Source organism: Triturus cristatus, chromosome 2_2 (assembly GCF_964204655.1).
Source record: "Triturus cristatus chromosome 2_2, aTriCri1.1, whole genome shotgun sequence".
Taxonomy (NCBI): domain Eukaryota; kingdom Metazoa; phylum Chordata; class Amphibia; order Caudata; family Salamandridae; genus Triturus; species Triturus cristatus.
Genome location: NC_140582.1, coordinates 707,069,492 through 707,096,424, shown reverse-complemented (window position 1 = coordinate 707,096,424; position 26,933 = coordinate 707,069,492). Strand labels below are relative to the sequence as shown.

The 26,933-nt window shown below is 45.2% G+C and overlaps 1 protein-coding gene across 2 annotated transcripts in view; it reads right to left on the bottom strand.

Annotated features, from left to right (window-relative positions):
* The window catches only part of TRAPPC11 (trafficking protein particle complex subunit 11), a 626,226-nt gene that overhangs the window by 519,871 nt on the left and 79,422 nt on the right, over positions 1 to 26,933 (bottom strand). For both annotated transcript variants that reach the window (XM_085641890.1, XM_085641891.1), the window contains exons 8-9: positions 9,773 to 9,869; positions 9,482 to 9,615 (exon numbers count right to left, since the gene is read on the bottom strand). In XM_085641890.1, the coding sequence (XP_085498016.1) occupies positions 9,482 to 9,615; positions 9,773 to 9,869 (231 nt within the window). The remainder of the gene's footprint in view (positions 1 to 9,481; positions 9,616 to 9,772; positions 9,870 to 26,933) is intronic.

The window sequence follows — 26,933 nt, the reverse complement described above, 5'->3', positions numbered from 1 at the left end:
TTTGATTTCAACAAGTAGTTTCTTTGGTACAACTGAGAGCGATCTAAACAAATGACACCTTACCAAATTCAAAATTTTGTTCACTTTTCAGAAATGTATAGCTTTCCAAATTCAACCTGGGTTTCATACGTCTTCCCACCATACACTGAAAGTAAGTAGCATCCATAAAAATAGAAAAAATGGTGTACTGCTGAAAAAAATGCTAAAAAATAGTATGTATGGGTGTACACACACTTTTTTTTTTTTACAACTCTGCTTATTCCTGGAGGATGGCAAGATGGTATTCTTAGCATAGCAAAGTTCTTGTTGATGCAATTGTTATGGGCGGGGGAGGGGACGGAGGGGGGACACTACGCTTTCTTGCACATTGCTTTTTTGCCATCCCCCCATTCAAAACAAAAAACACAACACAAAGTCATGCTATATTTAGCATTTTTCTCAATTCTCTTCACGGGAATCCACAACAAGAGTGGGAACTAAGGACACAAATTTGGCCTGTATACCTGTGTGTATGAAAATTTTAATGTTTAACCGTGAAATCTCCCTTATTTAGGTAAAAAGGGATTCAACATTGAGGACTGAAAAGTCTCAGCAGCTAAGGGTTAACAAACAAAAAGCAGTGGCGTCAGTGGGCAAACAGCAGGGCCTTGCAGTTTATAGAGACACGGTCTTGGTTGATTTATTTGTCAGTCATTCACCGCACACACAACTCGCGCCATAACTGGAGCTGCTTCTCCTGTTGTTATCATGATAATGGTTATTGAGCTATTACCAAATTGGGGTTTTGGGCATGGCAGATGCCAGGAGTTATGGTGCGCGTTAAGAACCATAACTGGCGAATTTCAGTGGTCTTAAGCGTTTGATCAATGTAAAAAGAGAGAGGCCCAAAATCCAAGAGGACAAGGCACCGTACCAGACTTATGTAAAAAACTAAATCTTTTAAAAACAACGTGAATTACATTTATTTAAAAAAAAGAGAGATTTTTTTTTCATTAAGAACAACAGTCATTGACGGGGGGGCGGAGCTTGCTCGCGACCAAGATGGCCGCTTGAGCCTTTAGCTCCGTAACATCGTCCTAAGATCCGGCATATATCCGACAGCATCGTACTATTTCTAAGGCCGAACTAGATTTGCCTACCGGAGCAGGCTGGGAGTGCGGAGGATGAATTCCGGCTCTTCTACGACCGGGATTGCCCGTGTTACGAGACTCTGACGCTGCCCGCCCTGCAGGGCCTGAATCCCCCAGCTCGAGTAGTCCGAAGCGCCAGAAAACGTACAGCGACGTGACGCGACGGCGCCTGGGGCGCGGACGGCGCTGTAGCGGCCCAGGAGGTCTGTCGCAGCCTCCGCCTTGATGAGCCCCAGACCACCGGAGTGCGCTTGAAGGCCTGGCGCAACAGCGGGAGACGAGCGGCTAAGGCGCTACACAAGAAGGTATTTGGAGCCAAGTGACTGCACCGCCGCGAGCGATGCCGTGATCACGAGCGCACGTGGATCCGGCTGTGGGGACACCCTCCAGAGCTTGGGCATATTAGGAAGGCGATTTCCTAGCAGTGTGTTGCTCTTGCTGAGACGACTTGGGGTCCGGACAGTCTGGTGGGCCTCCTACCCCTGGAGACCGCCATCTTGCTGTGCAGCGCCCTGAGCGCCATTTGCCCGGCTCTGGGGTGAGACGCTGCGCTGGAGGTTGGTGTTCTTCGCACCTGAGTCGGGGGAGAGTGAGGCACGAAAAGAACCACCGGAGAGAGAGGACTGAGACAGTAACCTCTACGGTCCCCCCAGGTTGGTTGTGAAATCTGGTGTGGCCTGAACGCCCATGGCTGGTATGGAGGGGAGCATACGAGATGGAGCGAGCGTAATGTGGGCCGGTAGCTCTGCCCTGTACAACGCTGGCTTGACTCTGAGCTGGTTATTGAGAGAGGAGAGCGTGTAGCACCGGCTGTGGCGCACAGGACAGTGGGGTGCCAGGTGAAGAAGCCCGGGGTGCAGCGGCGTGCCTTCTAGCTGGCGACTGAGGCCTGACCGGGACGTACAACTTGGACTTACCATACTTGCTGGTGGCGCCTGGGCAGAGGAGTCTGGCGCCAGGTGCCGGCTTCAGGGAGCGGGTCTCCGGAACTGCGCTGCCTCGAGTGCTGAATATTGCGACGAGCAGACGCTGTTGAAGACTGGAGTCGCCTGCAGCGGCCCACGGTCACTTCGGCCATATTTAGTGCGGAGTCCCGATGCAGTGGAGTAGCAGGACCCTGTCTGGTGGGCCCTGCTGATTGTGACGATGGACAGACTGCAGCCCAAACTCTCCTTTGATCAGAAACAGTCGAAATCCCATGACGCCTCTACGGATGAGGTTGCCAGGATGCCGGCTCCCAACACTGAAGATCCCAGCACTGATATCCGTAGTATGCTCTTGGCCATGGAGAAGAGTCAAAGTGACATTACCTCTCTGGGTACAAAAAATGGACGCTCTCTCCTACAGGATGGACAGAATGGTAGAGCGCTTAGATAAACATGTTGAAAGGCTGGATATGTCAGAGCGGAGACTTACAGAGGTGGAGGAGGTGCACACCACGCTCGACACTGACCACAAACAACTCGGGAGAGTCCTGCGTGTCCTTCAAGATAAAACATAGGACTTAGAAGCGCGTTCCCGTCGCTGTAACCTCAGAATTACTGGTCTTCCGGAGTCCACCCCGACTGGTAACATGGAACAATTTATTGAGAGGATGTTGGTTACACTGCTGGGAGAGGTAGTCTTCTCCACTATGTTTGTGGTGGAGAGGGCGCATTGCTCCCTGGGGCCTCGCCCACCCCCGGGGGCACCACCACAACTGATTATCGCAAAACTGCTCACCTACCGTGATAGGGACACTGCCCTGCGACTGGCGAGGGAAAAGCAGTCAATGGCATACGAAGGATCCACGATATCCCTATTCCCGGACTTCACTGTACGTGTGCAGGAGGCTCGCCGACAGTTTGTTCCGATGAAAAAACAGCTCCGCGACCTGGGCATAGACTACGCCATGTTGTATCCTGCTAATTTCCGGGTCAACAGACAGGGCCGTTCTCACATCTTTACAGACCCAAAGTCCCTACAGAAAGCCCCGAAGGGTTGGTCCAAGGAGCAATGTCACAGTCTGGAGCGACACCTGCTGGATGAGGCGGCTGGGGGTCCCCTGGAGGAACAAGACTAATAAGGACGAGCTGCCACTAGATGATAAGTATGGACGTGGGGCCCGAAAACTAGGGGAGTGGGTGTATCTGTGGGTGGCCTGCATACTGCCAGATGCAGCCAGCGTTCCGCTCGGGACTGAACTCGTAGCACAGAAGTGGGGGGGGGGGGGGGGGGGGGGGGGGGAGGAATTCCCGAAAAGATGTTGATGGCCGACTGGGCTAATTGAGTGAGGTGATTGATGGGGCTACTAGGCGTTGGACATATAGTGACTCCTCCAGTACTTTCGGAGAGGACCGCTGTGGCTCCTTGGGGCTGGGGACCTTGGACCTGGGGGGGGGGCGGAGGTTGTGATACCTCACTCTGCTCTGTAATGTTATCATTGCCTGAGGCTTTTGGCGTGGAATGCTGTATACCTAAATAGGACGATGTACGGGAGGTGGAGCTGTTTAATGCTTCCATTGTTCTCCTTGCTAGGCGAGGGACCGCTGTCCACGCGCGAAACACACAAAGGTGGTACTTTTTGATTTGGGGGTGGTGGAGGGAGACTGATTGGGAGTTTTAGGGACGCTTCGCGACCAAGTTGGGTGTGGTCTGTCGGGGAGGATTGGGGGGGGGGGGTTGTGTTGTTTTGGTTGTTTGCTGTCTGAAGTTGGTCACTATATGGTGTGCACACTAATTATAGGTTGCATAGGTCAGGATGCATTATGGGCTCTGATACACACGATGGTGGGACCCAGTGAGGATAACACTCCGAAAGCAATAGACGCCCTCCGCACACGGACGTGGAAGGTCCGGGGGCTTAGCGACCACCGTAAATTAAGCAAGGTGTTGAATTATTCGAATAGACAGAACACTGATGTAGCCCTAATTCAGTAGACATCTCCTGAATAGCGCTTTGTTACGTTGTAGAGGACTGCTGGGTAACATAAATGTCTCAGGTTTCACTACTCATGCCCGAGTGCCCGAGGGGTGCTGACCTGGGTTAAAAAAGACAAGGGAGGTTACACACACTATTCTGCCTATTATAATCTACACACTCATATAGACTACTGGATGTTGCTCTCTTCGTCACTTATGACACATATTCGGGACTATTGGATACTCCCACGTACTCTGTCGGATCATTCACCACTTCTGCTGGTTCTGGCCACACCTAGGAAAGTTATACCACCTTTTACGTGGTGGTTTCTCCCTTATTCAGTGCTGGACCCTCTCTTTAAAGAAGAGCTAGCTGAAGCCATACACACTTTTTTCACTATTAATGTGGGGTCAGTGGACAGTTTTCAGACGACTGTATGGGAAGCCTTCAAAGTCTATATTCGGGGCATGGCTATGGCCAAACACTCGGGAGTTCTCTGCTCTATTCGTCAGAGACTGACTGACCTGGAAAGGAAGTTGGGAGCCTTGGAACAACGTCAATTAGTCAGTGAGGACGAAGCACTCACAAGTGAAATTAAAGATCTGCAGGGGGAATATCAGGAAGCTGCAGATAGCGAAATCAAGCATTTAGGCAAATAAGCCACAGCTCGAGTCTATGGGGAGGGTGACCGGCCTGGTTCTGTACTAGTGCAGATATTGAAAGCTAAGCGCGGCAAAACTCTGATCACTGAGCTTAAGTCAGCGGAGGGTGAGATGCTAACTGAAGAGGCGGACATTGCGGATAGGTTCAAGCAATTTTACTCTGAACTATAAACTTCCCGTTCTTCTGGCTCGCAGGAGGAAATCCTTGACTATCTAGAGCATATCAAATTACCATTTCTTACCAACACACACCGGGAGTTCCTTATGCAGCCCATAGAAAAAGACTAACTATTATTGTCCTTGGCAGGTATGAAAGCAGCGAGCACAACTGGGGCGGATGGCCTTACAGTTGGCTTTTATAAAGCTTTCACTGGTTTATTACTCCCACGTCTCTCAACGCTTTTTGATGATATGTGTGTATCAGGCACAATGCCGCAGACGATGAGGGAAGCGATTATTGTCGCCATTCCTAAGCCGGGTAAACCACTAGATGAGTGTGGGTCTTATCGCCCACTCTCCCTGCTCAATGTCGACACCAAGTTGTTTGCGAAGATACTTGCTAATTGTTTAGCTCCCTTGGCACCGGTATTTGTGGCCCCTGAACAGGCGGGATTCATTCCTGATAGTAACCTTACCTACAATCGCCGCACTGTGTTTGGAACCATACAACATGTCAAACAAGATACTAAAGCAGTTGCTGTCTTTCTCGACATGGAGAAGGCCTTCGACTCAGTCAAGTGGCCCTTCATGCGACAAGTATTGTCTAGGATGGAACTGGGCGCAGTCTTCCTCCAACAGATCGGGGTATTGTACAATGCACCCAAGGCACGCATAAGAATAGGTAACTTGGTTACGGATTCTATTGCCATATCCAGAGGGATGAGACAGGGATGCCCACTGTCCCCTTTTTTATATGCCTTGATCGCTGAGCCACTAGCGTGCGCATTAAGGGAGTACCATGGTAATAGAGGTATTTGTTTCCCGAATTATAAGATTGTAGTATCCACTTACGCGGATGACAAGCTACTGTATGTTCATGATCCAGAAAACAACCTATCCTCTGTCATCAGGGAGGTGTTACACTTTGAGGCTTTGTCGGGTTTGCGGGTTAATTGGTCTAAGTCCGTAATTTTCCCACTCACCCTGGTCACGACTAGCTTCGAGGCGGATTACCCACTACTCTGGTCCACTGAGGCGATTTGCTACCTGGGCATACGTCTACACACGGATTCGGAGATCGTGTTTCGAGATAACTACGGCACTGCAGTCAACAGGCTGGAGGATGACGTGGAAGCCTGGATCAGGTTGCCGTTGTCTTTACTTGGCCGGGTCTCTATTACGAAGATGGTGATTCTGCCCCGATTCCTGTTCCTTTTTAAAAATATCCCCATAGTCTTGCCTCGTTCCTTCTTTCACAGTCAACAAATCATTGATAAAATTGGCCTGGGCGGTTAGACAGGCACTGGTGAAGTGGCAGATGCTCACTCTACCATATCACATGGGGGGATTGGGCGCGCCAGATTTGAATTTATATTATAGAGCGGCACAAGGTTCGCTAGCTTATTACTGGATACATGGCTCACCAGAAATTCTGTTCCTCCGCATGGAAAAACTTTTTGCAGATCCGCTCCCCCTTCTGGCCACGATATTTGAACCTACTGATCGCAGGACCGGGTTCCTGGATTCCATTGGCTCGACTCGCCACGCTTGGCATAATCTATTGCAACTGCAGGCGGGGGCACTGCTGTACTCCCCGGCTATGCCGATTGAGTGGACCCTCTGGTTGGCTCCATGTAGGAATAGAGAGGTTACACGAGTGTTGCGTAACTTGAATATATCGACAGCGGGAGATCTATTTCAAGATGGCGTGGTTAAAACATGGGAGGAGGTTGAGGACTTGACAGTAGCTGGCAATTTGCTGCAACGATTTCAGTTTTATAGAGTAAGAAGGGCTCTGCGAGACTTGCTGGGAGATGACCCACAGGAACCCCCTGAGGTGCTGGAACTGTCCTATATCATTAAAACTAAGACGCCCCGCAAGTCGGTCTCTAATATATATAAGTTAGCAATGTCTCACAGAGCACATCATTATACCAAAGCCAGACTTGCCTGGCAGCAAGATTTACAACTCACCATAGATGACTTTGTGGTCCTATTGCTGCACTAATACGCGACGTATTTCTTTGCACGGCAGGCATAGGCTGATACACTTCAAGTTTGTGAATAGGGAGTACTATACCCCAGAGAGATTATATCGGTATGGTCTGAGGGACAATTTGGCTTGCGACAGATGTCACGCACAAAATGCAGATTTTATTCATTTAGCTTGGCATTGTACAGGGGTATATAAATTCTGGGAATCTGTCTTTTTGGAATCGGGAACAATTGTTGACACTGAGCTCTCTGCGGATCCAGCATTGGCTCTTTTGGGATATTCTAAAATGCTGCCTAAGGCGATACGCAGTACGGTGGACATGGGTCTACTCATAGCGAGACGAAGGGTTGCAATGTGCTGGTTGAAGGGCCCTACACCCACAATGTCACAATGGTCTCACGACATGCTTTATTGTAGCACACAGTCTGAGAATTTCAGCGAATTGCTTCCACCCCGGAGTAGAAGTAAGAACTTTTGGGGGCTTTATAGAACATATTTGCTCAACAGGAATGCGGAGCCTGGTGTGGTTGTTCCAGTAGAGCCTGATGATAATACTCACACCAGTGTCATTTAAATTGTTGTTTGCAGTTTCCATTATGCAGTGTCTTCTTGAGTGTGTTGTCCGAGGGATGCCTTGACTCATAGGGCGTACAGTGTGTCTGGGTGGGAGGGCATGCGGGCCTGGTGCCAACCGACAAGATGGGTGCCACACCTGACCGATGCATGTATATACACCTGACCTCAAAATGTTTTATATGCGCTTCGTTAACTACTGACCGCAGTAAGCTCTATTGGCTTTATGTTGGACGTTTTATTATTCACCACGAATATTCTGTACATCTTGTCACTTGAATCCTTCGGTTCCGGAACGCTGCCTGCCCCCTGGGTTGTTGGCTCATTAGCTGTGTTTACTACTCATTATCGACATGCTGCCGGCCCCAGGGTTGTAGGCGAGAAGCAGAGTTGGACTTTGCATTTTTCAATAAACGGTTTAAAAAAAAATTAAAACAACAATCATTGACAATAAATCACAAAGATTCACAAACGAGGAGAACACATAAGACAAACGCATATGTCTTTACAATAACGAATCTGTTTTGGTCATTGTTACCATTGTTATGAACACATAGTATTTCCAGATAGCCAACATCTACTGCGTCTCAATGCCTGCCAGATTTAGTTTCAATCATTTTTAAATTGCTGCTGTATTTTGAATAAAAACCTATAGGATTCACTTTGTGATGCCTAGATGAATTTTCATAACTGCTTTTTTTATTGGATTTGATTTTATTGAATAGAGCATTAAAGATCTTTTCAACCGCGTGTAGGTGTGGTTTTTAACTTCAGTGGAGTTGGGGGTCGAACTAAAGTGCTGGATAAGACTGAAAGGTGGGAGGTGTGAAAGTCTGAAGTACTTGTTGTATCACTGTTTGAACCCCAAGCGGAGCTTTTTTTTGACTTAACAGTCTTAAGCGTTTGAGCCAGAACCATAACTCAGTTGTCAATTTAGTTTTTTTCAGTTTAATTTTTGTTATGATGTACTTAATTAACAACTCCACTGCGTACGCACAACCCTGCTGCATACGCCCACCATTTTATGCATCGGAGCATCGAGGTTTTTACATTAACCATAGCGGTGCTCTTTGAGGGTCGACCCACTGTGGTATGGGATCAGGGAGTGCCCTCTTATAGCCAATCTTTTTAAACTGCAAGACACTGGGACTGCAAGCAGATTCTTTTAATGACTGCTGCATGAGAAATGTTTGTTTTTCAGCATACCATCAGAGCTCTGGTATCCACAGGACCAATTCGCATACCGCAGATCCAAAAGGGACGGAAGCCGAAAAGCTCCCTCATCCAATCTGATTTGTGTTTTAAAAAAATTGTAATCCTGGACTTGTAAAATATTTACGCTTCCCAAACAACAGTGATATACAAAAGTGTCAGCCATTTAAAACCTGCTCTGTAACTTTTTTTTAAAAAACATTTATATCTCAAAAGCTACAGAATGGATTTACATAAAACAAACAAAAGCAAACTTTGAGTAAAGTTCTTCCTCCATGCCCAGCGTGGTGTAAATGTGACTTGACCAAAATTTCCTATGGGAGCGAAAATGGAAAACACTTTTTTTCACCGCCACCTTAACTGCAAAAAGAAGCAGGTTGCCCTGGGGAGTTCCCAGGTCTTAGGCGGAGTGTACCTCCTTTATATGGAGTGCTGTACAACACCACATATACTTTAATCTACATATACATATGTTTATTTTCCTGTGGGGGCTGCAGAGCCAAAAGGTCATCATAAACAGAGAATCTCATGGGTCCCCTGGCAACCTCCTCTACATGACTAGATTTGTTTTTATTTGGTGTTCCCTGAATGCAAATGAATTATTAAATGAAGTAGTGGCAATTACCGCTTGTTGATGCTGTGAGCAAAAAGAGCCAGACACAAATAAATGCATTTTGCAGCTATAAACTCATGACATAAATCAGTAACTGAATGGGTTATGAAGAGGTATCAACCGTGGGTGGCTTCCTTTGAAATGTGGCAATTAATAAGCGATGCACAGAAAGCAATTTAAGAGCACACAGAATGAAACAATAAATACTGAAAAAATATTACACAATAAACATACTGTTTGGACATCCAGGCTGCATGCTCAAACGACAATTCAGCACTTCCTATTTTTTTCTTGCACAAGTCAATGTGTTTTCGAAACTGAGCAATCGCATCCAGTGGGGTGTTATGCTGAAAGCATAGACGGCAGATCTATAAATCGAGAAAAGAACATAGAAACATTGCAATTGAAAATACATCCTTCTGTACTTCACCACTTATAATATACAAAAAGTTAAAACAAATCATGTGAAGAGTCACTGATTTATGATCCTACAAATCACATCTTGGAATTATTTTGGTACTTTACCTTGTAGTTTATAAATCCGGCCATTGTCTTGATCTCCAGCATGTTTGTTTCATGTGCCCTGAGCTCATGCACAAGATTATATGCTGTTCTGTAATGCCTAAGGAATATAGTACAGATTATTTGATTTTAGCAATGTGCAAAACTGTAATGCATTTAGGATACTTAGCAAACAGCAACTGACCTACCCATTGGCTTGCTTACACAAAAAGGAACTGCACCACCCAACAGTAATATATAGCTTTATAGTCCCTAAAGAAAAAGTTACTTTGGCAACAATCTTCATAGCGGATACTCCATTTACCTGCAAATTCCTCACAGTTTAAATATCCCAGTCGCAGGGCCACTGGAATTATGCAGCAGGGGAACACAAAAGTACGCGGCAGAGCTGGCTAAATTATGCAGTAAGAAGAGGAAAATTATGCGGCCTAATGCTGCATTTTCTCATAGCATTACTTCTCTTGGTTCATCTAATTAGTATCAGTTTAACAACCAAATACAAAAATAAGCAACTGAAAGAGGACCATTTACATTGTGTGAAGGGCCTTCCCCTGCGTGCGAACAAGTCGCCGTATTTTTTCTAACTTTTGATCTGTTTGAGCTAGAAACAAATTTTGTTAAAATCTGAAGGTTATGCAGCAAATGATTCATTAAATGTCAGTCAGTGAGTCAATTATCTTTATTCGATTATTAAAAATCATAAAAGAACGAGCAAAAATACATATCACCATTTCATCAGATCACAAAATTTTGCAAACAATTATCACAAAAAACACTAAATTTTACAGTAAGACATACATAAATATTTAAAAAAAAATAAATAAATAAAAAGAAGGGTTTGTTAAAAAGAGGAAATTCATTTTTCAAAGATAAAGTGCCTGTGCCTTGTGCGATGCTTATTTAAACGTGCTCCTGCAACTAGAAATCTAGCGACAGAAAAAGCTACTTTCATGTTAGGAAGAAGTTGCAAAAACAACAGGGCTGGTTTTACCTGAATAAAGCCCTGATTACGTAAAATAGGGAGCAAATATCTTTTTCTGATCTCAATATAATGACCGCAAAACATGATGAAATGCATCGTGTCCTGTGTTGAAAAATGATCGCAGTCACATGGTTCAGCGTCATCAGGTCTAGTCCAGGTTCTAAAATTGCCCAGTATAAAATGAATTAAATCAAAGCGAAATCTCGTTAAGAGAAAGCGATGGTAAGGATTTGTTACCAAAAAAAGGTATGGTTCCATTCCAGGAACAGAGGAAAGCATACAGTGTTTCCTTACCATGGTTTTTTTTAGCTCTATTGCTTCCCTCTCCAGGGCATATAAATTTGTCAGAGTATTTTTGACTGATTTTAGGTCTTCATGGGTTATTCCATCTGGAGATGAGAAGAGGTCCGGGCGGCCTGCTAAAATAAGCTGGGTTTTCACATATCTTACCCATGGGATATTAAGGGCTCTGTCCAGGGCTAAACAATCTTTTAAAATAATATGATTTAGTGTAAGCTCCTGGTTAAGCCAGGTTTTTAACCAGCCAATCACTGGGGCTAGTTTTAGAGTGTCAGATATATAGCCCAAGCCTACCTCTGTATGCAATGCAAAGGTCGGGGTTGATTGGGGAACAGAAAGCAGAGATCTCAAGAATTTGTTTTCTACGTTCTGTATTTTGGCAGGGCTAGTATATCCCCAGATGACAGAGCCATACTGGGCGATTGACAGACATTTTGCTTTATAAACTTTAATTATGCTTTCCATGGGACGGGCGCCCAGTTTTTTAGCAAAACCTAGCAGCCCTGCGGCCGCTCTAGCAACAGCGCTGCTTTTGACCAGAAGCTGGGGGCCCCAAGTACCCTTTTCATCAAAAGTCACACCTAGGTATGGAAAAGAAGGGACTCTCTTAACCTCCTTCCCCGCACAGTAAAATGTTAGAGACTTTTTTTTCCTACCTGCAGATCCAGCAATCATTACATGTGATTTTTCTGTATTAATTTTCATGTCCAGTGATGACATAAAAGCTCCAAAAGATAAAAGAAGTTTGTTCAACGCAACTCCAGAGCGTGCTAAAAGAACAGCGTCATCCGCGTACAGGAGGACAGGTATCTTTGTCTCACCTGCACGCGGGATGTCACTATGTGATGTTGACATTACTGCCTCAAGGTCATTAATATATAGGGTGAAGAGGAGGGGGGCAAGTATACACCCTTGCCTGACCCCCCTCTCTGACCTAAAATGACAAGTACATCTTCCTTCCCTAGTGACTCTAACTGAAGTCATAAGATCCTTATGTAGCTCAGCTAAGTAATCGACCAAAGGGGGGTCAAGGCCCATGGCCAAAAGGATCCCCCACAGCCTTGACCTGTTGACCAGGTCAAAAGCTGAGGAGAGGTCCATAAAGGCCATGTACAATGAACCACCCCTGGCGACTACATATTTATTTAAAATTAATTCTAGGTTTAGGCACTGATCTAAGGTTCCTCTATTGGCTCTAAAGCCATATTGTGCGTTAGATAAAATACCCTTACTTTCTAAAATCAGGGTCAATCTACCTAAGAGGACTCTCCCCAAGATTTTAACACTCAAATCAATAAGAGAGATTGGCCTATAACAAGCCGGGTCTGTCCTCTGTCCTTTCTTGAAGATTGGCACAATGGTCGAATTTGCCCAGCTAGAGGGGAAAATAAATTCCCTTGTGGCATTAAAAATATTAGTTAAAATTTTTGAGCTAAGTTCAGGAGCGCTCTTAAAAAAGTCTGCAGGGACCCCATCTGGCCCCGGTGCCTTTTTACAGAGTGTGTCTTTAATTGCTTGTTTCACCTCTTCCTGAGTGAAGGGAGTGATGTAAGTTAACGGTTTTGGTAGAGGTGTTTCGCATTCTGTAGTGGTATAAGTTTGACTATAAATATTGCTAAAATGTGTCACCCACTGTTCATCTGGGATAATGCAGTCAGCTCTCTGATTATCTAATCCCACAAAATATGGGTGATTTATAACTGCCCAAAATTTAGCACTATCTTTCTGTATCTCGGGCAGTAACAAATCATTCCAGGCCTCGTCTTTTATCTTAGATTTCCTCTTCCTGATAGCTAGGTTATATTGTTTCCTCAATAACGCTATCAACACTCTGTCTCTGGGTTTACGCTTTAGGGCCTTAAGAAGAGTTGAATGGGCCTTAGAACAGTTTGTATCAAACCATTTGGGGCCCTTTGATTTATTAAACTTTGCCTTTACAGTCAAATCTAAGTTGACTTGATGGCAAATAACACTAAAGGCCTCGACCATAGTGACACTCGGGTTTTTATTGTCTAAACAGATGGCAATTTCGCTGGCGACTTTGGCAATGGTTTCCTGTAAAAAGATTATTGGAGTAACTTGGTCCCATTTGAGCCTCCGGTTTTGATCTCTTAGCACAAGATCTGTCGCACACAGTGTGTCCATCTTCCTATTTCCCAGGACTCCTTGAGCAAAAACCTCTAAAATCACAGGATTGTGATCACTAAAAACAGAAGTTTCTACCTTATAAACAAGTATTTCAGGTAGAACTCTTAAAGATACAAAAATATAATCAATAATTGTGCCAGAATCATTACCCACATATGTCGGTAGCCTCAAATCATTTGAGCAGGTACATGATTCATGAAGGTTGAGGGTAGCCAAGAGCGATTCCAAAACCTCTCCGCTTGGTGTGTGTTCAAAATGCGGAGAGGAGGAATAAGAAAAAAATTTCTCAGTTTCCCTCTAACAACCTGCCTGGCAAGGATGAATGTTAAAATCTCCCATAAGGATCACCTCGTACCCGTAGCAACTGTTCTCAATATGAGTGGATAAGAGATCCTCTAGGGATAACAAGTGCTCGTTAGGAAATTGACTGGTCGGGGAATTATAAAAATTAACGAGTAAAATAGAGTTACAATTTGATGAAGTCAATTCAACCACTAAGCAATTTTTAGATTTAGACTTAATATGTCTAGGTTTACCTTTGACGTCAAGTGAAATGTATACAGCCAACCCGCCCCTTGCTCTTCCTGCTTTACTGGGGACTGCAGGTACAAAAAAATGAGAATAGCCGTCTAAGGCCAAACAATCTAGCGTTTCCCAAGTTTCCTGAAAAGCAAGAATATCATAATTCCTGATTTTGTCCAACCAGATTTTATCTTTAAATTTGGTTCTAAGCCCAGCAATGTTCCAGCTCATAATTCTGCGGGCCCTAGCGCCTGCAGAGGACTGAGCTGACAAACCAAAAGCAGGGTGTGGTCCCTCTACGTCATTGGCTTGACTTGGCAAAAGTCAATCATTTTGGTCCATAAGAGATAGTGGCGCAAAGCGGTTAAACAGTTCTAAGGGCTGTGTAACAGGGTTGAGCATAAAGGGTTGATGACGGTGGACTGGTGCGTTGTTCCTTAAGTCTTGTCCCCATCTGGAGTGAAAATCCCAATTGGTATTCCACCCTGGGGCAGGAGTCCTTGGGATAGATACGTTCTGCTGTTCCCCATAAAAGAATTTCAAAGTAAGGGGGACCACGGTGCCTTGTCGTTGGGGAGGAAAGATGTTTGCAAGGATATTGGGAAGAACGTATTGATTTGAAAAGCTCACAGCCACACAGTCACCTTTAAATTTTTTTGGCCGATTTCCCAGCCAGGGAACCCTAGTAGCTGATTTAATTACACTTACTAGATGATGCTGTCCCCCTGGGGCTAGCCGCATATTACTAGTTAGCCAATGTAGGGCTTTGCTACACAGTGAATTAGAACTTTCCACCGTGCCTCTTTCCAGCGGAGGGACATTTGCGAGGACTAAAACCACAGGTGTGGCTTCAACAATAAATTGCAGAGGATCCGTAGTGAAAGTTTGGGCTTGAACTTGTGTTTGCACTCGGGGAATATTAGCCGAAGGGGTTGGGTTTGTTGGAGGACATGGTAGCGTAGAGCCCTCAATAATAGCAGTCAAAGTTGATGGCAATGGGTTCTCCCCAGGCAGTTCAGTTCCTTCTCCAACACCCAAATCGCTTCCGGCGACAACTCCCCTAGAATTATTGCCCAAAAGAGTAACTAACGTAGTTATATTTTCAATGCCACTTGCAACTGTATTTTGGTGACCACCCAGCTTCTTAACCTCTGCTTGCAATTTATCAATCTTGGATATGAGAGGTTTAACAATGATGTTGATTTTAGTCTCAATAAGATCTGCAATTTTATCGAGAAGGACTTCTTCAATAGAACAGATAGGATGATCCTCAGCGTGAGTCATTTGTATGCATTTTGGGGTATTAGCCCTCTTCCGTTTTGTCCCTGAGCATAAACCACCCCGCTTTAGAGGAATCTTTGTACATTGTCGCTTAGGTCTGACTGCATGACCTATAGAAGATTGGTCAAGACCAGAGACCTGAGACTGTGTGTCTTGATCAGAATCAATATCATTGTAGTTATCTGCATTGCCCTCAACGGGCAAGCCCTCAGAAGCCGGGGTTACGTTGTCTGGAGTGTCAGGTATGACTTGGGAAGCAATGTCAGCAATCGTGGCTGTACTGTAGACATCTTGCGTGATAATTTCATCAGTCATAGTAATGTCAAGTCTAGATGGAGACGGACAAAGCAAATCAGGAGATTGGCTCAGCCCCAATGACTCCCTCCTTTGCATATTAATCTTCTGTACGGTCTGAACAAGATAATTGTTAATCTTGTTTTGTTGAGCTCCAACAAGTTTTTTAGGCATGGCTTATAATATAACAAATATTAGGGAAGAACGCATGAACAACAGTACATAAGATCTTATATAGGCTAGGCTTACTTGAGGAATAATATCGGAGATGAATCCTGTAGCATTTCTGGCCCTGCCCCTGCCTCCTCCTGCCGATGAGGGCCGTAGAGGGCCCGCCCTTTGTCCGGGCTTCGTCCGGCGCCCGCCCGCGTCCCGCGACGCGGAAGGAGCGGCGTTCTTTTAAGCGCTTCCGGGCGCTTGGGTGAGGTGTGTGGGACGCTAGGGCGCCTGGGAAATGTAGTCTGCCCACACCGGGGCGATGCAGTGACGGCAGCAATGGCCAAGGAACCGCCGCGGAGCACCAGCAGCACCAGCAGGACTCAGGTGAGTAAAAATTCGCTCCCCCTTCGCGTTTTTCCAGCCTTCCCGCTCCACCAGAGGAGCGGCGTTCTTTTAAGCGCTTCCGGGCGCTTGGGTGACGTGTGTGGGACGCTAGGGCGCCTGGGAAATGTAGTCTGCCCACACCGGGGCGATGCAGTGACGGCAGCAATGGCCAAGGAACCGCCGCGGAGCACCAACAGCACCAGCAGGACTCAGGTGAGTAAAAATTCGCTCCCCCTTCGCGTTTTTCCAGCCTTCAGAGGTTGTACTCATAGGATTTGCATGGAGACAGACTGGATGCATAGGCCTGCAGCAGATCACACGGCAAATCCATAATTATGCGGAAAAAAACAGACTGCAGAATGGCATACTTCCAGTTTCCCTGCCCAAGCGATAGACTGGATTTGAAACTTTTCAATAGCTCTTCACACAGTCGGGGAGAGCTGGTTCCATCTTGGTACCGGAAACAGTGCCATCATGACACTGAAGCCATAAAGCTACCGCCCCCTCAGCAAAAGGCACCCGAACTTCAGTTTTCTATAAATTTTTCTTGTGCTTTGGAGGCGGACTGGAAGAGAGCGACATCATATCAGCAAGGTGCAAATCTAAACTTGGAACCTTATTTTAAAGACTAATAAAAAACAAGTCTTTAAGAAGGGGAGGTAGATGGGGCAGGATGGTAGTCCGAGTATCCAACAGAAAGATGCTTAGCAAAGGTATGCAACTTTTGCTTCTGGTGAATACTTCTACTTGCAGATTCCTTACCGTTTGAATATGTTCTTCAACCAATACCCAACCAGGAGGAGAGACTTAAAGGAGTTGTTAAAATAAAAAGGTATTTTGGACTGATCGTGAAAAGTGCCCCTCCCTTCAAACCTCCGAATCAAAACAATAGTGCTTTAAGAAGGTGTGAGAGAAGCTTAAGTTGCAGCTTTGCAGATCTCTACCATGCGCACTCCACCTGCCAGAGACAAAGTAGAAGACTTTGCCCTGGTAGAATGAGCTCTGATGCCCTCTTGAAGTTCCTTGTTTGGCAAGAAAATAACACATCCTTTTTTTTTTTTTTATGTATTTATTATTTTCAGAACAACAAAAAAACAATACAACAATCCCACGATGTGGGTTAGATATTGCATACATTCAGTGCATCGGAATTTCAAGAAGGGGCATTACCATAATCAGTTACTAGCAGGGCACATGATACAGGACACCTCGGACGGGGCAAGGCAAGCTCATAGATTAGTACCAAGGAGGCCCAACTAGAAATAACTGGGACACAGAGCACAGGCTATAGTAGTCGTACAAGAGAATAGGTTCAGCTTTTCAACTCGGAGCTTCCGAATCAACAGTTAACAAGTAATCACAAAGAGGCTGCCAAATGTGCTCCGGCCTAGTAGCGGGTGGCTGCAGGGTCGCTTACACTTCGCTCATCGTATCACAGTACATCATACTAGTTAGCCAAACTTTACAAGTAGGACGAATACCTCCGCCCCAATGTACTGCTATCTCCCTCTTGGCCAACAGGAGCGCTATGGCAGTAAATCTACTAACACTCTTTGGCAGGTCTGCTACATAGCTCAGAAGCACCATGATGGGGGCCAGTCGGAGCTGCGTCTGTCATCAAAGAAAGGCACCCAAATACCTCCCCCCAATATGTACCCATATGTGGACATGTCCAGGTCAAGTGGGCGACCTCTGCTGTGTTGCATTTTGGGCACTGGGAGGATCTGGTAGGGTCAATCCTGGCTAGGGCACTTGGGGGACTTTATGCCCTGTGTAAGAACTTAAAATGAAGAAGTTTATGCCTGTGGTTGGGTAAGACTAACTTTGCCTGTGAACAGCAGCAGTATTACTCTTTGTCTGTTAGCGGGCATCTCTCCCTAATCTTACCATCCTGCGCCCATGGTCTCATGGTCATGCAAGCTTAGAGTGGCCCCCTCCCCCCCATATCCGCGATTAATAAAGTCAATGGAGGGAAATAGTAAGGAGCTAATGGGTAAGAGGGGATACGGGCACGCACGCAGTCATGTAAGCAACACAGAACAAAATCATCCTATATGTGTGGCACTTGCAAATCTAACATCGTCAGTATGGGAGAGTATGTGGCCGTCAGGGAAGAAGCACCCGATTGTGTGCAAGTCATGACAAATCAATGTGCGTTGGACCAATTTCTCCTGAGTCAGGGGGAGCCACGGGTTGTATGCCTTTGGGAGCGCAGGTGAGTATAGCGCGCCTCCCCCCAGGAGTCAGCGGAGATTCGTCCATCCCCAACTCGTGGTGGACAAAGTCTGCATGTCGGAAGGATCCAATTTAAGCCCTAGTGACAGTAGAGACACCAGGGGAGGTTCCTCCGCCTGGTCACATTCAGATATGGCATATAGCAGATGAGCATCGGCATGAAACCAATGAAATGCAAACTGACACTGTATTACTAGATAGTAGATTTGAAAGTCTGGGACCCCGAACCTGCCCATATCATAGGGAAGCACAAATGTATCCCAACAAATCGGAGGTCTACAGCCAGCCAAGTTAAGGAGCAGCAACAGACCCTGGAGGGAGAGGAAAAAGGCGTTGGCAAAAGAGATTCGTATATTAAAGAATAGTTGTAAAAAGCGGCGGAGGACCACCAGTTTAATGATGGCTACAGACCCGCCATGGAAAGTGAGAGATGCAACTACTGTTCAGTTTGGACTGTGAGCCTGTCAAAGGCAGGGCTATACTTTAGACGAAGTACTTGCTCTACATCACAATACAAAAATATGCCCAAGTATTTATAAGCCACCGTACCGGATGATCCCACAGACAATATGAGTGAGGTTGTCCGAGGCGTGAAGGATAAACAATAAAATGGCATCCGCGTGCAAAGATATGAGCAGGGGACCGGGGCGAAATCGAAGGCCATGATGCATTTGTTTTTCTATGAAGAAATGAACCAGCGGTTACACAGCAATTATAAAAAGAAGCGGTGACAAGGGGCAGACCTGGAAAATACACCTAGCCATGGTAAACGGCTCAGTGACCTAGCCATTCACCTGTAACTGGGCCACTGAATAGGAGTACAAAAACAGGATCAAGTCCATGAAGCTCTAGAGGAGCCCCTACTTCTGGAGCGTCGCTTGCAGGAATGGCCACTCTAAGGATTGAAAGGCTTTCTCTGCATCGAGCAGGGCAATGGCCGCTGGTACATCTGGGGATACCCTGTTGAGCACCGCAAACACGGTGCAAAGATTGAAGGATGTGGATCCGTGGGGGACAAATCCAGTTTGGATCGGGGAGATAATCTGATCAATCAGGAAGGATAACTGGGTAACAATCACCATAGCCAGGATTTTGTTGTCAAAGTTTAGTTAACGAGAGAGGTCTATAAGATGAAGAGATGGGGGTCCTTACCAGGTTTCAGCAGTAGTATGATAACTGCCTCTCACAGCGAAGGTGGCAAGGCTTCTTCCGTGAGAGACTCCGCATACATATCCAACAGATGCAGGCAAAGGATAAGTTTGTATGCCTTATAGAAAACACTTGTAAGGCCATCCAGGGCAGGGGCCTTGGAGCAGTCTGAGGAATCAATTGCCTGGATGATTTCCACAGGTAAAAATAGGCTCGCTCAGGAATTGTCACTGTGCGTCAGTGATACACACACCGTCTCAGTTTCCGCCAGATACTCTGCATGTGCATCCGCGTTGAGCTTGGAGGCGTACAGTTGTTTATAATATTGAAGAAGCTTACGAGTAACATCATCGTTAGCAATGACCATCCCAACCCTGTTAAGGTGGAGCTCAGAGATGTATTTTGAACCACCGGTCAGGTGCATTAGACGGGCCATCATGTGTCCTGGGTGTTAACTTTTCCCATATCGACGGGTCTTAGCATATGTCTGCAAAAAGGCAGTCTCCCTTTTAGACAGGGAGTGAAAGTCCTCCATCAGGATAGAGCACCGGTGTAGTTGGGCCCTGCAGTGCTGCTGTACGTCGGCCCTGTCAATATCCTTCAATTTGGTCTCTATGCGAGCAAGGCTATTGAGGATGTAGGGGAGGACACGAGAGTGTTTGGTAATACACACTCCCTGGATATATGCCTTAAAGGCATCCCACAAGTTAGCCGGACATGTAACAGAGCCAATATTCAGCTCAAAGTATACATGTATGGAGTCATGCAGTTCGGGCGGAATACAGCGTGCAGGAGCGCAGTGCCAGGAAAGCAGTACCTCGTCTTCAGCCTCCCTCCATATGGTATCTTCAATAGCATCCTCATTGGAGAATGGTCCGATAATGTACGCGGAAGATGACGAATATCATCTAGCAACAAGAGGGCATTAGTTGATATGAACCAGCAGTCTATATGTGCCTACAACGCATGGGGTGCAGAGTAAAAGCTATACTCCGGCATGTTAGCCTTTGTGTCAACAAGCATCTTTAAGGGAGTAAGTGTCGCTTATATCCTGAAAAACACGTAGGGTTTGTGGTTTGCCCACTGTATTGGCACTAGTTGAGTCCATCATTGGATTCTGAACCATACTGAGGTCCCCACCCAGTAGGACTGTGTCTATGTCAACACGCCGCATGATGGATTGAAGTTCCTGAAAAAAGGTAGAAGTATCTACGTTGGGAGCATAAACGTTAACGAGTAAAAGGCGCTGTCCAGCCAGCTTGCCCACGTGGATCAAGCAACATTCCTCATTGTCAATAAACTGGCGGTAAGGCTAAAAGGGATACTTTTATGGATGAGTGTGCATACTCCCTGCGAATGTATGCTGTAATTAGAGAACTATCTATGTGAGCCCCATGAGGTAGGGAAGGCGGGTGTGTCCTAGGGGGTCGGGGTGCATCTCCTGCAAGAAAGTGACTTTCACTCCACGTCTACTGAGGTATGCTAGTACCCGTTTGCCCTTACGGGGATTGTTTAGGTCTTGTATGTTCCACGTAAAAAAAAGGTAAGCTCAGCCATGTGACCTCGCCCCTGGAGCTTTAGTCATAGTGGAAAAAGTCTGTCCAGTATTGTGTATATGGTGATGGCGTAGTCCCCTTCCAAGCAGGCGTTATAGCAAAAACAAAATAACAATGCCCACATGAACAGTCCATTACCTCCCACACCAGGCACCAAACTACCCAGCTTATCCCAGTGAAATCTAGAAAACAAATACCCCAAACACCATCCGTGTGATATACACCTTGAGAGGTGGGCAACACTACGGCAAATTGAGCCCAAATGATAAGAGATACCTGATGTTAAACATGAAACAGGGGTTACAGGAAGAGCAATGCAAAAGATATGCAGGTGTGATACTGCCCTGGGATGTATGGACATAGGAGAATACACAGGCAAATCAATGCGAGATCTGCTCAGTCAGGGGTGAACAGATCCGTGCTCATCAAGGCATGAAAATCCGGAGGAGTGTGCTCCGATGAGGTTTGCGGGATGTGGACCTGCCAGTTCCATTCTATTTACAAAAGCCCATCGCCTATGCCAGGGAGTCAAAGAATCGGGCCTTCCCATTTACATCCACGCGAAGACTGGCGGGGATAGCATGCCGTATTTCAGTCCCTGTTTCCGGAGCACAGCTTTAACATCCTGAAACTTGCACTTCGCCTCTTGCACCGCTAAGGTGAACTCAGGATAGAAGGAGATGGTGGTTCCCTGATATTGCAGCAGGCTGCATTCACGGGCCAAGCAGAGCGTTGTGTCCCTATCTCTGTGGTTTTGTAGTGTAGTTCCTATAGTACCCCTGCAGGACCTGCGCTTTTGGACAACATATACGGTGGGTCGGGTGGTAGACTGACCTTGTGCACCGTCCACTGCGTATGTTAGCCTTGTTTTGCATTAGCTAGCCCACATTGCCACTAGAATCTCCTTTTATCAGAGACATTAGTTTTTGGCAACCTCAGAACACAAAAAACCCGGATTCCTCAGACTCGTGGAAACAATATACTACTTTTCACCCAGTCACTTGTGCTTGCTCAATTTGTCTCAGAGAGATACACGGAAGTAACAGTAAAGCGTGTTTACAATAAGAATTTATTGCACTGTTGTTCTTCCCGTGTACAATATATGCGCTGCTACAACTGATGCACATTAGCAGAGATATAGGATCAGCAGTACAGTGAATAAAAAGGAATAGTACAGTTCTACCATTTTGCAATAGTCATGAACATATACATGAATATAAAATGCATTTATAAAATAAAGCGCATACTCCTAAGATGCCTGTCTAGATCTACCTAAGTGTACTTGGCATGTGAGTAGGTGTGAAAGAGCTAATAAGTTTAAGAGCCAAGAATCCCGCTAGGATTTAGTCGAACCCCATTACCTGAATAATGAGAGTGTGGGACCTCGTCCTGGTCTCGAGTTGGACACCCCCCAAGGGATGTTCAGACTACTGTCAGCTGGAGCAACTGCATGCAGGAGTCTCAGCGTCTCTGGTCAGTGTGTCGGCCTTAAAGTCTCGGTTCCCTCCTGCCTACTGATAGCAAAAGTTGCTGTATTTATACAGTCCTTGTGCATGTGTTAGCCATTGTTTAGTATAAGGATGACGTATGGATATTAAACCTTGTGCGTAGATAGGAGAGGTGAAGTATACCTCCCGGGTAGTGTTCTCATAAATTATTCATATGTGCTAAGGATGACGCCTTAGCAATATTGATTGGAAAAAACCCTCCCATTGCATGGAACTAGGTGAAAGGTTTAGTCCATAAAAGGTGTCAGTCCTTATAAGGCGTTCTGTCCCTATAAGGAATTCTGTCCTTATTAGGAGTGCTGTCCTTATAAGGCTCGTTCATATGAAATGAAGGGCAGATGATGTAGGGAAAGTGTACGATGTTCCCTGGACCTATATTAGGGTACTGATATGAATTATAACAGTTTAATAGGTGTGCGATAATAGGCCGAGGAGGGGGCCCTGGCGATGGACGGGGGGGCTAATGTTATGTGGGCTCTTTCTACCACAAGTGTGGGCGTGAAGCTTTGGCAGTCAACAAGTTTCGCAAGGAGACGTTCCACAAACTGGTCTAGGCCCCAAATGCCTGTAGAGTCTGTGATTCTCATGATGCAAATGTTATTCCTATGCGATCTTGCTTCATTTTAACAGCAAATGCCTTGAGGAGCCGTTCAGTCTTTTCCAGTCATTTAGAAAGTGACACAGAGCCATCCTCCAAGCACGATATACGTTCCTCTGAACCCTCTAGACGGATGTTATGATGATCGAGCCTCTCAAAAAAACTATCAAAACGGCCGGCCAGTATATTGAAATGTGCCTCAATGGAGGGGAAACCAGTGTGTAATTTCGCCATGATGTCAGTGGTGGTTGTTTCCGCCCCTCCCTCCTCAGTATCAGACATATGTTCTGGTCTGCCAGCCAGTTTGGCGCATTCACGCTTGGGGTACCCACTCCCCATGCTGTCCACCACAAGGGTGGTTATGTGGTGCCAAGGTAAATGTATAGTAATTAGACTGAGCAAGAAATGGGCGAACAAGACGTCAGAACGTAGGGACTAAGGGCCATATGTAGGTAGCATACAAGTTACCACTTCTTAAATACCGAACTTTACCGATTCGGTATTTAAGAAGTGGTAACTCGTATGTAGGTAATCATTCGGTAAATATTACCGAATCTGAGAAATTCGGTAATTACCGGATCGGTATTTACCGATTCGGTAATGAGGCATACCTTCCCATTGATTGAATCACTGGGAAGGTATGCCTCATTACCGAATCGGTAAATACCGATTCGGTAATGGGGGGTGCACATTCAAGGGTGGCAGGGTGTCACATTGACACCCTGTTGCACCCCTGATTCCTGCATGTGTGCACATGTGGCGCACATACATGCCCTAAGGGCATGTATGTCTGCCACATGGCACTGTCAGTCCAGCAAAATATTGCTTTTTGCAATGAATTCGGTATTTAGCACCAACATATATTTGGTGCTAAATACAGAATTATTTTCCCTACACATCACTCATTTGAGTGTCACCTACATCTCATTTCAGGATTCGGTATTTACCGAATCGGTAAAATTACCGAATCGGTAATTTTACCGATTCGGTAAATTACTGAATCCTGAAATGTTCCCCCTACATAACAAGAGCCTAAATACCGGTCGGTAACGGTATCTTTACCGAAAATCGGCCGTTACCGACCGGTATTGGGCTACCTACATATGGCCCTTAGTCTCTCTACCACGTCAGTATTGGCAGGCCCAAATCCTACTAGCTTACAGTGCCTCACCTGAACTCCTAACCTTCCAGAGTAGCATGTGATTTCGGCAAACCTAGAACATAAACGTTTAGTCCTCAAGGGAACTGTGGAAACAGATCATCACATTTCATTTCTCACTCATGCATGTCCATAGTAAACAAAGGAAAGACACAAAGAAAGTTTACAATATATTTATTGAAACTATCGTAGTCTATTTTGAAGCAAGTGTGCTGCGATTAGTAAACCAATACAGCTGAGCAACGTTATCAACATTACTAGAAGACTGTATACAATGAACATCTAAAACATGGCAACTAATATATATATCTAGGCCTAACCTCGCTATGTGAGCACAGGGATATATTAGTGATCCCTGGGATTAGCATCGGACCCATATCTGCTGTGTGTGTGTGTAGGTCCACATCATAGGTGTAAACTCAGTTTATGCAAGGCTGCTGCCTCCTTTCCAGGACTAGTCTCTCTGCTGGAATTCTCCTCTCTGCATCCCAGGGGGGAGGGGGGGAGGGGGGGGGGTTGTGGAGGGGGAGACATGGTTTATATAAGCATTACAGATTAGAAAACTGCAGCTGTGCTACTGTGTGTTATGTCTAAAAATGGTAGGAAATGTTGCTGACTGGCAGTTGTTCATTTTTGTACAAAATGTTCAGTCTGAATCAAAAGAATAGCAACTGAATAACAAATAATATGTGCAGCGTATTTATAAAATAACATGTTACAAAAACAAATGTATTATATGTGCCTGTTCAAAGCAAAGACAACCTAAAACAGCTAATATGTGCAACTATGGGAGAACCAAAATGGAACCAAAATGTAAACCACCACACCCGTTCCTTGGTCGGGAAAGTAACTTCGCGACTAACAAAATAATAAAAATGCTAATTCAATGCAATGTGAATAAACATGTCATAAAAGATAATTATAATCATAATATAAAATTTAACATGTACATTTTGAAAACGTTGCCAAATTAAGGTAAGCTGGAGGCACCCAAGATTTCTTCCATAATATCAATGTTTAACGAATGCAGAAAAGATTCCATATCCGCAAATGATGATAACCTAATTGCCCCATTTATAAGCTCCAAAGAACAGACAGGATCCTTGTTATCAGCTGATGCAGCTGGGTGACCTGTATCTGTGTTATTAGAGCTATAGTTCAGTATTCATTGTGCTGAAGCACCCATTTCCCCCAAAATGGGTCGTTATCGTCAGACTCATAAATAGATTGATGTCCACAGGAACAGGCAATTGCAGAGCCAAGCAGACATCCTGTGCCCATTCGAAGGGGCACCACAGGCAATGAAACACTGGTTGCACGAAGCTGAACCAGGCGTGTCGGAATGACAATGACCAGTCAGTGATAAGTTCATGGAGCAAAGGGATTCTAAAGAGTAGCATTAATTGCTCACGGCACAGCTGGACTGAAGGTAGTCCCCGTACCAATAGCCCTCGAAACGGTACAGTCACTGCAGAGAAGCAACAATGGAAGCAAAATGCAACAAATGAGGAAAAGGAGCAAGGATATGCCTCGAATACACTGGAAAATAATAAATGGATAAATGCTGGTATTATTCCAAAGATCTTCTGGAAAGTACTGACCTAGCCAGTTCAGATTGTTTAAAAAGTTTGCTACATCGGCGGTATTGGAGGCATTTAATATTCGGTGCACAAGCTCGCAGAAATGCATTGGAAGATTTGTGTTCAACAAGCACTGTATTCTACTGGACATCCTTGCAAACTGCAGTTCAAAAGGTTTTCTAGCAGATATTAATTATACAGTTGTCTGAAACAATAAGGCTTTGAGTCAGCTTAGCTCTTAAAATCTGCCTTCAAAGTTGGAATTGAAGGCCACAATGACCTACCAGAAAACGTATATGTAGGTGGGAAAAGCTTATTATTGCAGAAGGTGACTATCTGGGAGACCAATTAAATATACGGGATCCCGGCCTTCATGCTGCAATACTCTTGGTCACTTAACATTAAATAGCTTCCATTTGTAAGGACTGTGATGAGGGGGAGAAATGAAGGTGCTGGAACGCCTTTTAGAAAACAGGCCAAATTTGCTACAGAAGCATTGCATGCACCATAAATGGTAATGTGTTTACAGACAAGTGAGTGACCGACAAAAGAGTCTCATTACTTTCCAGTCAGGAATACCTCCTTCTCAGCCCACTCATCAGTAAGAGAATGGGAGTGACCCCAACTTATGAATACAGCTACCTCGTAGGGCCTCATATTTACCCACTTGAAAAAATTTCCCGCAAGCTGTGACCTGAAATGTTGAAATTGACAAAGATATTACGCTATGTATTAACCACACTGCAGAGGGTATTTCTGCTATTGTGAATGGCAGTTGTTCTAACTTCTCGAAGTGTAACATTGTTTAAGTGGCATCTTCCTTAGACATGAGCCGTTGTTTATGTGTCAGACTGAAAGACAAAAATAGCTGCGTAGAACTGAGGTAACCCCATGACACGCGGAGATTTTTAAGAACTTGAAGCGCCCAACTAAACTGTATGATATATCGAGGATGATTTTGCCCATGGTATTATGAAGACATGTCATTGTGCATAATATCGATACAAGATGACACAATGTTATTCAAGTTATAAATGCGAGAAGATAACGTATTGATACTATTATCAATAACAGCAAGCACTTTATCCAAAATATAATGAACAATTAGTCTTAAACACGGAGCAGGTTCCATTTGTTAATGTTTCCAAATTTTCATTATATGTAGCATAGATGGATCTTTTTGAACGCAGAGACTTAAGACCCAATAAAAAGTCAGATAGGTAAATGTTTACCGAAAGGAGAGAACATTTTTGGGTTACAGCAGACAGTGTGGAATGTTCCAAGCACAATTTCCCTACCAAATAGGTGG